The 14,642-nt window shown below is 51.8% G+C and overlaps 1 protein-coding gene across 1 annotated transcript in view; it reads left to right on the forward strand.

Moving 5' to 3' along the window:
- NT5DC1 (5'-nucleotidase domain containing 1) overlaps nt 1-14,642 on the forward strand; it is a 397,045-nt gene that overhangs the window by 285,716 nt on the left and 96,687 nt on the right. Inside the window, exon 7 of the mRNA XM_077289501.1 lies at nt 8,541-8,715. Within this exon, the coding sequence (XP_077145616.1) occupies nt 8,541-8,715 (175 nt within the window). The remainder of the gene's footprint in view (nt 1-8,540; nt 8,716-14,642) is intronic.

Consider the following 14,642-nt stretch of genomic DNA (forward strand, 5'->3'; position numbering starts at 1 on the left):
CAACTGGGGGTGTTAGAGCCCAGGGTCAGCAGGAGGAGCAGGGGGAGCGGAGTGTAGGCCGAAGCCTGCACTGGAGCAAGTTGAAAGGAAACCTTTAACCCCCCCCCCAGGCGTTTGTAGCTGGAAGAGCCATCGTGTACAGCAATAATGCTGGAAAAGGTAAACTTAGCTCTTTTAATTATGGTCCTTGCAGATGCTGAACCTAACACTTATGAAATGTGTCCCCTCACAGCGTTCAACCGTCCGGTCGGTGGAACTTTCCTTTGTCATGTGACGCAGCACAGCCGTCATTTTTACCCCCTTGTCGCCGTGCGCCGCCTCCTCAGCGTTGTTTGAATCTGTCCCGGAGCCTGCGCTGTTAGGTTACCCCTTGGCCATGCACACATTTTGCGCTGCCCGTCTTCTGACATCATTTGCTGTCAGGCTGGCTGCGCCTGTGCGGGTGCGCTGTCCGAGATTCAGCCTCGCGGTGTCGTCTAATGTAATCCCACCGCGGGCCTGGGATCCGTGTCCATGCGCAGTGCATATCCTCGCCTCTCACTCCCCTCCCTACGGCTTCTTAAGACTGTGCGGTGTCACGGCCGTGGCATGCTATTAGGGACCAGCTGACACCGAACAGTCTTTAGAAGCCGTAGGGAGGGGAGTGAGAGGCGAGGATATGCACTGCGCATGGACACGGATCCCAGGCCCGCGGTGGGATTACATTAGACGACACCGCGAGGCTGAATCTCGGACAGCGCACCCGCACAGGCGCAGCCAGCCTGACAGCAAATGATGTCAGAAGACGGGCAGCGCAAAATGTGTGCATGGCCAAGGGGTAACCTAACAGCGCAGGCTCCGGGACAGATTCAAACAACGCTGAGGAGGCGGCGCACGGCGACAAGGGGGTAAAAATGACGGCTGTGCTGCGTCACATGACAAAGGAAAGTTCCACCTACCGGACGGTTGAACGCTGTGAGGGGACACATTTCATAAGTGTTAGGTTCAGCATATGCAAGGAGCACCACGAAAAGAGGCACTTTTTCCCTTTGCATCATTACTGCTGCACAAGGTGGCTCCTTCAGTAACAAACGCATGGGGGGGGGGGGACAGGTTCCCTTAAATTTAACTTGTTGTGCCTGCGTGGTGGTCGCAGTACACGTTGCCGTATACACAGCAGGGGAACAGCTGGCGGTGCTGAACCCCACTAACACATAGGCGAGGTGTTTGGCTCTGTGCGTACAGCACTTCTGGACGGCAACTGGCGGTGTTGGAGCCCAGGGACAGGTGGAGGAGGAGGAGGTTGGAGGAGGTAGGAGGGATTGCCACACACACAGCAGGGGAACAGCTGACGTTACTGAACCCCAATAACAGAGGAGGGACTGTTGACTGTGCGTACAGCACTTCTGGACGGCAACTGGCGGTGTTGGAGCCCAGGGACAGGTGGAGGAGGAGGAGGTTGGAGGAGGTAGGAGGGATTGCCACACACACAGCAGGGGAACAGCTGACGTTACTGAACCCCAATAACAGAGGAGGGACTGTTGACTGTGCGTACAGCACTTCTGGACGGCAACTGGCGGTGTTGGAGCCCAGGGACAGGTGGAGGAGGAGGAGGTTGGAGGAGGTAGGAGGGATTGCCACACACACAGCAGGGGAACAGCTGACGTTACTGAACCCCAATAACAGAGGAGGGACTGTTGACTGTGCGTACAGCACTTCTGGACGGCAACTGGCGGTGTTGGAGCCCAGGGACAGGTGGAGGAGGAGGAGGTTGGAGGAGGTAGGAGGGATTGCCACACACACAGCAGGGGAACAGCTGACGTTACTGAACCCCAATAACAGAGGAGGGACTGTTGACTGTGCGTACAGCACTTCTGGACGGCAACTGGCGGTGTTGGAGCCCAGGGACAGGTGGAGGAGGAGGAGGTTGGAGGAGGTAGGAGGGATTGCCACACACACAGCAGGGGAACAGCTGACGTTACTGAACCCCAATAACAGAGGAGGGACTGTTGACTGTGCGTACAGCACTTCTGGACGGCAACTGGCGGTGTTGGAGCCCAGGGACAGGTGGAGGAGGAGGTTGGAGGAGGTAGGAGGGATTGCCACACACACAGCAGGGGAACAGCTGACGTTACTGAACCCCAATAACAGAGGAGCGACTGTTGACTGTGCGTACAGCACTTCTGGACGGCAACTAGCGGTGTTGGAGCCCAGGGGCAGGTGGAAAAGCAGAGGAACACAATGTAGGCCGAAGCCTGAGAAAGTCGAAAGGGAACCTTTAACCCCCCCCCAAGGCGTTTGTAGCTGAAAGAGCCAGCTTGTGCAGCACAAAAGATGCAAAAGGAAAAGGTGGCTCTTTTCATCATGCTCCTTGCAAACACAGAACTAAACACTTATAAAATGTGTCCCCTGAAGCCGTGAAACCGTCCCGGAGGTGGGACTTTCCTTCGTAATATGACGCAGCACAGCCATCATTACTACCCCCCCGCCGCCGTGCCCCGGCTCCTCAGCGTTGTTTGATTCCGTCCCGGAGCCTGCGCTGTTATGTTATCCCGTGGCCAGGCACACTTAGCGCTGCCCATCTTCTGACATCATTTGGTGTCAGGCTGGCTGCGCCTGTGCGGCCGCGCTGGCCGAGAGCCCGCCTCGCAGTGTCTTCTGATGTAATCCCACTGGGGGCCTGGGATCCATGGCCATGCGCAGTGCATATCCTCGCCTCTCACTCCCCTCCCTACGGCTTCTTTTTCAGACTGTGCGGTGTCACGGCCGTGGCATGCTATTAGGGACCAGCTGACACCGAACAGTCTGAAGAAGCCATAGGGAGATGAGTGAGAGGTGGAGGTTCAGATATGCACTGCGCATGTCCATAGATCCCAGGCCCCCAGTGGGATTAAATCAGAAGACACTGCGAGGCGGGCTCTCGGCCAGCGTGGCCGCACAGGCGCAGCCAGCCTGACACCAAATGATGCCAGAAGACGGGCAGCGCTAAGTGTGCCTGGCCACGGGATAACATAACAGCGCAGGCTCCGGGACGGAATCAAACAACGCTGAGGAGCCGGGGCGCGGCGCCGGGGGGTAGGAATGACGGCTGTGCTGCGTCATATTACGAAGGAAAGTCCCACCTCCGGGACGGTTTTACGGTATCAGTGGACACATTTTATAAGTGTTAAGTTTTGCGTGTGCAAGGAGCAAAACCAAAATAGCTACCTTTTTCCTTGTGCAGCATTACTGCTGCACAAGGTGGCTCTTTCAGTAACAAACGCCTTGGGGGGGGGGGGGGACAGATTCCCTTACATTTCAGTTGTTGTGTCAGCGTGGCGGTCGCATGACACATTGCCGGCTACACAGCTGGGGATCAGCTGACGTTACTGAAACCCAATAACACTGGGTCGTATGTTTTGACTGTGCAGACGGCACGTCTGAGCCTCAACTGGCGGTGTTGGAGCCCAGGAATTTAAGTTCAGGTGGTAGAAAGATGAACACAACAGGAGACCTGGATAACGTATACAGTGACCTAATTATTTAATCAGGAGGAGGAGTGGCAAATTCCTGCGAGATCCAGGCCTTGTTCATTTTCAGGAAAGTAAGCCGGTCAACGTTATCGGAGGATAGTCGCATGCGACGGTCAGTTAGTACACCACCTGCAGCACTAAAGACACGTTCCGATAATACACTGGCCGCAGGGCAAGACAGCACCTCCAATGCATACTGGCTTAGCTCTGGCCATGTATCCAGCTTTGAGACCCAAAACTTGAAAGGGGAAGAGCCGTCTGGGAGTACAGCAAGAGGGCAAGACATGTAGTCTGTCACCATCTGACGGAACCGTTGCCTCCTGCTGACTGGAGCCGTCTGTGATGGTGTAGACTTTTGTGGGGGGCACACAAAACTGTGCCACAGTTGGGCCATACTGGTCTTGCCTTGGGCAGAGGCACTGCTTCTGCTCCCTCTTTGTGCAGAGCCTCCACCACTGCCTGGACGCACTGAGCTGCTTTGGAATGCAGTAGCAGCACTTCTCTCAGTTGGAATGGAGAAGATGATGGAACTGACCAGTGTGTCTTGGTACTCCCGCATTTTTCGCTCCCGGTTCAACGGTGTGATGAGGCTTTCTACGTTGTCCCGGTAGCGAGGATCGAGGAGGGTGAACACCCAATAATCAGACATGTTGAGAATGTGGTCGATGCAGCGGTCGTTTCTCAGGCACTGCAGCATGTAATCCACCATGTGCTGCAGTCTGCCAACTGCCCAAGAAACGCTGTCCCCAGCTGGAGGCGTGATCTCTGCCCGCTCGTCATCACCCCACCCTCGCTGTACACACTGAGTACTGGACAATTGTGTAACTCCCTCCTCTGGACGGATGTCTTCCTCCTCCATTGACTCCTCCTCATCCTCCTCACAAACTGTCCCCTGCCTACGCGTTTGTGAGGAACCACGTGGCGCTGACTGTCCAGAAGATGATGGAAGTGGTGAATCCTCATCCTCCACCTCTTCCACAACATCATCCCTTAGCGCTTGCAGTGATTTTTCAAGCAGGCAGATAAGGGGGACAGTCATGCTGACTAGTGCATCATCTGCACTCGCCATCCGCGTGGAATAATCAAAGGGACGCAAAACCTGGCAGACATCCTTCATAGTGGCCCACTCTGTGGTTGTGAAGTCTGTACGGCGCTGACTGCGACTTTTTTGCGCCTGATACAGCTGGTACTCCATTACAGCTTGCTGCTGCTCACACAACCGCTCCAACATATGTAACGTGGAATTCCACCTGGTAGGTAGGTCACATATGATGCGATGTTCCGGCAGGCGGTGTCGGCGCTGCAGAGCCGCAATGCGCGCTTTTGCCGTGCTGGAACGCCGCAAGTGAGCACACTCTAGGCGGACCTTGTGCAGCAGTGCATCAAGATCCGGATAGTCCCTCAAAAAACTCTGCACGACCAAATTGAGCACATGTGCCAGACATGGGATGTGAGTGAGGTTGCCGAGGCCCAGGGCTGCCACCAGATTTCGGCCATTATCACACACTACCATGCCTGGCTGGAGATTCGCTGGCTCAAACCACACATCGCTCTCCTGCTTGATGGCATTCCAGAGCTCCTGCGCTGTGTGGCTACGATTCCCCAAAAAAATTAATTTCAAGACGGCCTGTTGACGTTTGGCCACGGCTGTGCTCATGTCGGTCGTAACAGGTACACGTTCATCACGGGTCCATGTGGAGGTGGACTGTGACGGCTCCTGCAGCGATGATTCTGAGGAACTGGTGTAAGAGGAGGAGTCAATGCGTACAGAATGGATTCCTGCAATCCTTGGAGTGGGCAGGACACGTCCTGCGCCACTCGCACGGTCTGTACCCGGCTCAACTACATTAACCCAATGGGCAGTGAGGGAAAGGTATCGCCCCTGTCCATGTTGACTGGTCCACGCATCGGTGGTGAGGTGGACCTTGCTACTGACGGCGTTCAGTAGCGCGTGTTTTATGTGTCCCTCCACATGCTTGTGCAGGGCAGGGACGGCTTGCCTGCTGAAGTAAAAGCGGCTGGGCACATTGTACTGTGGGACTGCCAATGACATCAAGTCACGGAAGCTGTCAGTCTCCACCAGCCTGAATGACAGCATTTCCAGTGACAGAAGTTTGGCAATGCCTGCAGTCAGAGCCTGTGCTCGTGGGTGGTTTGACGAGAAAGGCCGCCTTTTCTCCCATGCCTGTACTACCGATGGCTGTAGACTGGGCTGGGAGTGTGTGGATGACTGGGAAAGTGGTGCTGCGGGTGGAATGACAGCGGGTCTCTGGACAACAGGGCCAGAGGTTCTTCCACGGCGATCCTGGGAGGAAGCCGAACCAGCTGCGTGTGAGCTAGAGGAAGAGGCAACACGAGCTGAAGAGGTGGTAGCTGCCGCTGTTGGTTGGCCTAGCTCTTCAGTGTGTTTGTCTAACTCCGCCGGGTGCCTGTTGCGCACATGTTTCCACATGTTGGAGGTATTGAGGTTGGCGACTTTTTGACCTCTTTTGATTTTTTGATGACACACCTTGCATCTGACATAGCAAATGTCATCTGCAACTGTGTCAAAAAAGGACCAGGCACTGCAAGTCTTGGGAGCCCCCCTTTTGACTTTTGGAAGAGACATGCTCCTTACGGGTGCCAAAGCGGAGGCTGCAGGATCCGCAGTCTTCCCCCTCCCTCTCCCTCTTTGGGCCGTACGGGGAATCTCTTCCTCAGAGCTGCTCCCACCACCTTCCTGTCCCTGACGCCAAGATGGGTCAAGGACCTCATCATCTACACTACCCTCTGCCCCCAACTGCTCCTCCTGGGTAGTCTCAGCAGCAGAGCACGCACCAGTAAGTGGCACCTGAGTGTCATCATCAGCTGATGCGGCCTGCGAGGTGGTGACCGGAGCCACTGGCCCACCCGCCTCTTCAGAGGAAGACAGAAAAAGCGGTTGGGCATCACTGCACCCTGCCTCTTCTTCCATTTCTCCAATGCTGCTTGGCTGGCCCCCTGTTTCCAAGCCAAGAGATGATTCAGAGAACAGAAGTAGAGACTGCTCCTGTCCTGGGATCTCTGTCTGCCTGGGCAATTTTGCAGGTGGTGAAGAGACAGATGGCTGCTCTCCAGTGCTCTGTGTCTGAGAGGATGTGGCACTAATGGAAGTTGATGCATTAGCTGCCATCCATCCCACAACGGCTTCAATTTGGTCTTCACGCAGCAGCGGTGTACGGCGCTCGGCGACAAAGCTGCGCATGAACGACTGTTCCCTTGTGAAAGTGGGTGCTGATGACTCACCGGTGCCCGCAGCAGGCACAGAATCCCCACGTCCCCTCCCTGCTCCGCGCCCACGCCCACGCCCACGTGCCTTACTCACTGCCTTCTTCATCTTGGTTGACTGATAAAGATAAGCAGAAAAGTACTAACGGCTTTGTGTGCTTATTCCTGAGCAACTCCTCCTAACAGGTATAAGACACACTAATTTTCTAAAGTGTGGACTAGACTTGAATATGAGCTAATGTGGCCTACACAAATGTAAAGTGGTGTAACTGGTGTGTTTGGTGAACTTTATTATTTATTTATTTTTTTGGGGCTGAACTGACAACGGATAGAGCTGCAGTCACACGGAGACCGTGCAGACAGACGTAAACGGCGCTGCAAGGCCCAAAAACCCTCCTCTACTTTATCCTATGTAGTGTTTTTCCACAAATTAGCTGGAGACGGGTGGAAAGACACTAATAGGATTTTTTTAAATTAATTAGCAGCAGACTACACTACTTGAAAACAAAATGAAAATTGATTTGGCGGTATGACGCAGTGAACAACCCTGAGCTGGAGACAACCAAGCTACGGCTGCTCACAGACTACAGGGCGAGCTGCAGTCACACGGAGACCGTGCAGACAGCCGTAAACGACGCTGCAAGGCCCAAAAACCCTCCTCTACTTTATCCTATGTAGTGTTTTTCCACAAATTAGCTGGAAACGGGTGGAAAGACACTAATAGGATTTTTTTAAATTAATTAGCAGCAGACTACACTACTTGAAAACAAAATGAAAATTGATTTGGCGGTATGACGCAGTGAACAACCCTGAGCTGGAGACAACCAAGCTACGGCTGCTCACAGACTACAGGGCGAGCTGCAGTCACACGGAGACCGTGCAGACAGCCGTAAACGGCGCTGCAAGGCCCAAAAACCCTCCTCTACTTTATCCTATGTAGTGTTTTTCCACAAATTAGCTGGAGACGGGTGGAAAGACACTAATAGGAATTTTTGGAAAAAATGTGCAGCAGCCTGCACTACTTCAAAAAAAAAAAAAAAAAGGACAGTATGAGGCAATGAACCACCCTCCCTGAACTGAATACAACCAGCTATGGATGGCCTATGTGGCTGCACTCAGACTAGAGAGTGGGCTGCACTCACACACACACACAGAGAGACCTTGCAGATCGCTGTGAAAACAGCGCTACAAGGCAAAAGGAAGGTGATTAGTAGGTGAACACAGCGGTTGCTAAATTAGCCTTTGGAAAGCACAAAGAAGCAAATCGCTATCTCTAAACTGTCCCTCAGTCAGCAAACAGCGTCCTGTCACTAACTGAATTCACAGCAGAGTGATCGCAAAATGGCGCCAGCGACTTTTAAACTGCATCATGACATCATTTAAGCAGCCAATCACAGCCTTGCCAGTAGTTTCATGCCCTCCATGCTAAACAGGATGTGCCCACACTTGGAATCTTTCTCATTGGCTGAATTTCTGAATTTTGAATCATGGAACTTCCGATTCCGGTATCCGATACGCGCCAAGTATCGGAATCCCGGTATCGGAATTCCGATACCGCAAGTATCGGCCGATACCCGATACTTGCGGTATCGGAATGCTCAACACTAGTCATCAATGTTGAGACTATTTTGTGTTAGTCAGAGCTTGCCTCTATTTCCCTGTAATTGCCTATTTCTTACCAGTACTGAGATGCTAGAAATATGTTCACCTCCTTAAATATTACACCTTACACTACACAAGTTGTGATTCAGGTTCATAAAAAACTATTATCACTTATTCTTCAACATATTTCTGTTATTTTAGAAAATTGTGGAACATATTTTCCAACTGTGAAGAAGGACCCAAGCAAGTACTTAAAGTCATGTCCTGAATCTTTGAAAAACTGGTTAAGGAGCCTGAAAAATGCTGGAAAAACCCTTGTGTTAATTACAAGCTCCCACAGTGACTACTGCCGACTTTTATGTGAACACATTTTAGGGTAAGTTCTAGGACGGTTTTTCTTTAATTATCTTGCATTTTGTTACTGATATAGCTCAGATTTCTCAGTATAGTATATGTTTTACTGACTGACTAAACTTTATAGAGTAGCTCTAACTAAAGTCTGAGTTCCCACAGCTGTTGCAGGTGTTTTTCAGATGTAGTGCCACCAGAAACGGTGTTTACTTGTGTTTTTGGTCTTGTCCTTCCCAGTGGCGTAACTAGAATCCAATGGTTCCAGGTGCAAAATATGGACCTTGGTCCCCTTTGCAGGTTGTGCAGATGTATGGATCCTTGTAGCATTCTAGATCCTTTACAGACATACATGTCGCCCCCACCCTGACTCCTTCTTGTAATAATCTCCCCCATCCTGGGCCCCATGTTATAACATTTTCCTGCATTCTGGGCTCCTTCCTGGAATAATGTCCCCTACCCTGGTAAAATGTCCCCCATCCTAGTATAATGCCACCCATCCCGCTATAATGTCCCCCATCCTATTATAATGTCCTGTAACAAAACACTCCGGGATCGCCTTTGCTGGGGTCAAAGGTCACGTGGTTTGTGCATTAAACTCTGAGGCGACAGCAGGTTTCCACGTAGACTGACCTCAGGTCAGGTTTATTAAAGTGAAAACAAATACAGAAAACAAAGCATAAAAATAAAATCCTTGCCTGTCCGGCACTTACTAAACAAACACGTTCCTATCTAACGACTGGGGGGGCTACTCCCACCCAGCAAACATAACACAGGTCATGAGCACAGCTCCTACTCACATTTGTCTCACACAGACAGGCATTCTGTGTGCCCCAGGCTGACACCTGAAACCTCCAGCTGGTCAGCCTTTATTCCTGCACTTATTAACCCCTCGGTATCCTGAAGATACTGAGCGGCTTAATTCACATAGGACAAATACCTGGGCGAGATATACCTGCCCCCGACTACCAGACCGACATGACTCTTACATATCCTCCCCCCCTGCTCAGACCACTCCGGTCGAGCAAGAATACTCTCGAAACAGTGTACTCGGGACAGGGCATCAGCATTCCCCATCTGCACCCCGGGGCGGTGCTCCACCGTGAAAGAGTAAGCCTGCAGGGCAAGGAACCACCGGGTTACCCGACTATTACGGTCCTTGTGGAGATGCATCCACTTGAGAGGGGCATGGTCCGTGACCAGCCTAAACTTCCTACCTGCCAGGTAATATTTGAGGGAGTCGAGAGCCCATTTGATGGCTAGGCACTCTTTTTCAATCACGGCATACCTCTGCTCATGTACATTCAGTTTCCGACTGAGGTAGAGGACCGGGTGTTCGACTCCGTCCCTTACCTGGGAAAGTACAGCTCCGACACCAGTATCAGAAGCATCAGTTTGCACCACAAACTCGCTGCTGAAATCAGGAGTCACTAGTACGGGCTGAGAGCACAAAGTCCGTTTCAGACTGTGGAAGGCCTCTTCAGCCGCTGAGGACCATTTTACCATGACGGAATCCCTTCCTTTGGTAAGATCCGTCAAGGGGGTAGCCATGGCCGCAAAGTTGGGTATGAACCGGCGATAATAGCCGGCAATGCCCAGGAAAGCTTGAACTTGTTTCTTGTTCACTGGTTGCGGCCAGCCCTGAATTGCCTGTATTTTGTCGATCTGGGGTTTAACCACTCCTCTGCCAATCACGTAGCCCAAGTATCGGGCTTCTTCAAGGCCGATGTGAGATTTCTTAGGATTCGCCGTTAAGCCTGCGTCTCTCAGGTCATCAATCACCGCCTGTACCTTCCGGAGGTGAGCTTCCCAGTCCATGCTGTAAATTATGATGTCGTCTAGGTAGGCAGAGGCGTACTGCCTGTGAGGCCTCAAGACTCGATCCATCAATCTCTGGAACGTTGCTGGGGCTCCGTGAAGTCCAAACGGCATGTAGATATATTGGAACAGCCCTTCCGGTGTAGCAAATGCCGTCTTCTCTCTAGCCGCCTCGGCCAGAGGGATCTGCCAGTACCCCTTTGTTAGATCCAGGGTCGTAATATATCGGGCTTTACCCAGCCGATCGATCAACTCATCGACCCGGGGCATAGGGTAGGCATCAAATTTAGAAACCGCATTCAGTTTCCGAAAGTCATTACAAAACCGTATGGAGCCATCCGGCTTAGGTATCAACACGATTGGACTGGACCAGGCGCTGTGCGACTCTTCAATAACTCCTAAGTCCAACATGGCCTTCACCTCCCGGGAGACGGCTTCACGGCGTGCTTCCGGAATCCGGTACGGCTTCACATGAACTGTGACACCAGGCTCTGTGACAATCTCATGTTTCACTAGCCCAGTCTGGCCAGGTTTTTCCGAGAAAAACTGTTGGTTCTGTAACAAAAACTGCTTAACCTCAGATTTTTGTCATTCAGAGAGAGTCTCGGCAATCTGCACCTCCGGTATGGTAGGTGAGCAAACCGGACGGGGCAGATCCGCTGTTAGGGCAGCGCGGTCTTTCCAGGGTTTTATCAGATTCACATGATAAATCTGCTCTGGTTTTCTCTTACCAGGCTGATGCACTTTATAGTTCACTTCTCCAACTCGTTCCATGACCTCAAAGGGGCTCTGCCATTTTGCCAGAAATTTACTATCCACCGTAGGGATTAGGATCAACACCCTATCCCCGGGTACAAACGTACGGACCTTGGCGCCTCTATCATAACTTTGCCTCTGAGCTCCCTGGGCCTGTAACATATGTTCCCTAACAAGGGGCATGACAGCAGCAATCCGGTCCTGCATTTGCGTTACATGGTCTATCACCGTTTTAAAGGGAGTGACTTGACCTTCCCAGGTTTCTTTTGCGACGTCCAACAGTCCACGGGGACGACGGGCATATAATAGCTCGAAAGGCGAGAATCCTGTGGAAAACTGGGGAACTTCCCTAATGGCAAACAGCAAATAGGGTAACAAGTAATCCTAGTTCTTCCCATCTTTGTCTATCGCCTTCCGGAGCATCTGTTTTAAGGTTTTATTGAACCGCTCAACCAGGCCATCTGTTTGAGGGTGATAGACTGACGTACGCAACTGGTCTATTTGTAAGAGCCTGCAGAGCTCCTTCATCACCCTTGACATAAAGGGAGTCCCCTGGTCGGTGAGTATCTGTTTTGGAATTCCCACCCGACAAAACACTTGTACCAACTCTTTGGCGATCGTTTTGGTAGCAGTGTTACGCAAAGGGATGGCTTCGGGGTAACGAGTGGCATAGTCCATGATGACGAGGATATGTTGATGCCCACGTGCGGACCGGGGAAGGGGCCCAACCAAATCCATCCCAATTCTCTCAAACGGGACCCCAATAATAGGGAGGGGTACCAAAGGGCTACAGAACCGAGGTTTAGGTGCCGAGATTTGGCACTCTGGACAGGACTCACAATAGTTACGCACATCATTGTGTATTCCGGGCCACACAAAACAATGCAATATCCTTTCTATGGTTTTATGTACCCCCAGATGTCCCCCCATTATATGTCCGTGGGCCAGGTCCAGTACCTTCCGCCGATAAGGTTTGGGTACCACTAACTGTTGCACAGTGTCTTCCCCTTTTTTCTCTACCTGGTAGAGTAAATCATTCTCAAGAACCATGTACGGGTACGCTAGCCTAGTGTCAGGTTCTACGGGTACGCTATCTATCATTTTTACATTTTTCCTAGCCTGAGTCAGGGTAGGATCTTTCATTTGTTCGCTGTGGAAGTCATCCAACTGAACTCCCAAATCGGGTAGGCAGGGTGCTGGATGGCTGTCTGCCTCCGCCTCTCGCTGAGTTTTCTCAGTTTCCTCAGTTTCCCCCGCCATAACTGAGAAGGGGAACTGAAGGTTAGATTCAATAACCTCCCCAGCAACATCTTCCTGTGGGGTCTCGTCTAGGAACTCGGGACCTCCAGATGGCATGGGGGAAGATTCACGGTTACAGCTACCATGAAGGAGCAACTGATTCTCCCACAACTGCCAGAAATGAGGAAAATCCCGGCCCAGGATTATATCATGTAACAATGCGGGAACGAGTCCCACTTTGTGTTGCACAGACCCATAGGGAGTGGAGATACATATGACCGCTGTAGGATATGAGCAGGTGTCACCATGCACACACGTTACAGAAAATTTATCAGACGGACCAGATGGAAGTGCCACCAGACTGGCTTTCACCAGAGTCACCACACTTCCAGAGTCTAGCAATGCCACAACATTTTTCCCATCTACAGACAATTCACGCAGGTGTTTCGCTGTATCATTTTGACCCGCATTCACACTTACTAGCCGTGTAACCAAAGACATGCGTTTCTTAGAGTCCGTAACGTCGCACTGCATGGGTTCAGTGGTAACAGAACAGTTCGCAGAAACATGGCCCTTCTCATGGCAACGGAAACACCTAACAGGCCCCCTATTGAAACCAGAGTCCGACACCCTTGATCTCGGGGTGCGAGCAGTCCCGTGTTCCTCCCCCACAGTTTTTGGCAATTTTCCTTCCCCCGCAGTCCCTGGAACAGTCTTACCGGTTCCACGAGGAGAAGGCACAGACCGGGTGCTAGCGGTTTCGTCGGGAAGTCCTTCTGCCACGGAATAACGCTCGACCAACTCCACAAGTTGATCCGCTGTCGTGGGATTTCCTTGGCTTACCCACCTTTTCAGCGCTGGAGGTAGCACTCTCAGATACTTGTCCAGGACAATCCGCTGAATTATTTCGGGTGTTGTCAGTTCCTCGGGTTGCAGCCATTTCTTTGTTAAGTAGATCAGGTCGAACATCTGAGACCGCGCCGGTTTATCTTGCTGGTAGGTCCACTGGTGCACCCTCTGTGCACGGACAGCCATCGTCACACCGAGCCGGGCCAGGATCTCAGTTTTCAGTTTCTCAAAGTCCTGAGCGACTTCCGAGTCCAAGTCATGGTAAGCTTTTTGGGCCTCGCCGGAGAGGAACGGAGCAATCAAATCGGCCCATCGTGCCTTCGGCCACTTCTCTCTCAACGCCGTCCGCTCAAACGTGGTCAGGTACGCCTCAACGTCATCTTCTGCGGTCAGCTTTTGCCAGTATCGACTCACATGGATCTTTCTGGACTCTGCTTCTGGGTCAGCCTCAGGCATGCTCACCAGGTGCTGCGCCACCTGTTGGAGAAGCTGGCGGTCTGCAGCCGTCATGTCCAGTAACTCCCTCAGCTGTGCGGCCATCAAGCGATTAGCTTCCTGCTGTACGGCAACGGACTGTACTAGGGCTTTCACCACGTCTTCCATACTGTCGCCTGTGCCACGGAGTGCCCGCATTCTCCACCACAATGTAACAAAACACTCCGGGATCGCCTTTGCTGGGGTCAAAGGTCACGTGGTTTGTGCATTAAACTCTGAGGCGACAGCAGGTTTCCACGTAGACTGACCTCAGGTCAGGTTTATTAAAGTGAAAACAAATACAGAAAACAAAGCATAAAAATAAAATCCTTGCCTGTCCGGCACTTACTAAACAAACACGTTCCTATCTAACGACTGGGGGGGCTACTCCCACCCAGCAAACATAACACAGGTCATGAGCACAGCTCCTACTCACATTTGTCTCACACAGACAGGCATTCTGTGTGCCCCAGGCTGACACCTGAAACCTCCAGCTGGTCAGCCTTTATTCCTGCACTTATTAACCCCTCGGTATCCTGAAGATACTGAGCGGCTTAATTCACATAGGACAAATACCTGGGCGAGATATACCTGCCCCCGACTACCAGACCGACATGACTCTTACAGTCCCCATTCTGGTATAATGTCCCCCATTCTGTTATGATGTCTCCCATCCCGGTATAATGTCCTCATTCTGGAATAATATGTCCTTTCCTGGTATAATGTCCCACGACCTGGTATAATGTCCCCATTCTGGTGTAATGTCCCCATCCTGGGTCCCTTTCTTTCTTCTCCAGCACTTTTTAAAAAGAAACAAAC

Source organism: Ranitomeya variabilis, chromosome 2 (assembly GCF_051348905.1).
Source record: "Ranitomeya variabilis isolate aRanVar5 chromosome 2, aRanVar5.hap1, whole genome shotgun sequence".
Lineage (NCBI taxonomy): Eukaryota > Metazoa > Chordata > Amphibia > Anura > Dendrobatidae > Ranitomeya > Ranitomeya variabilis.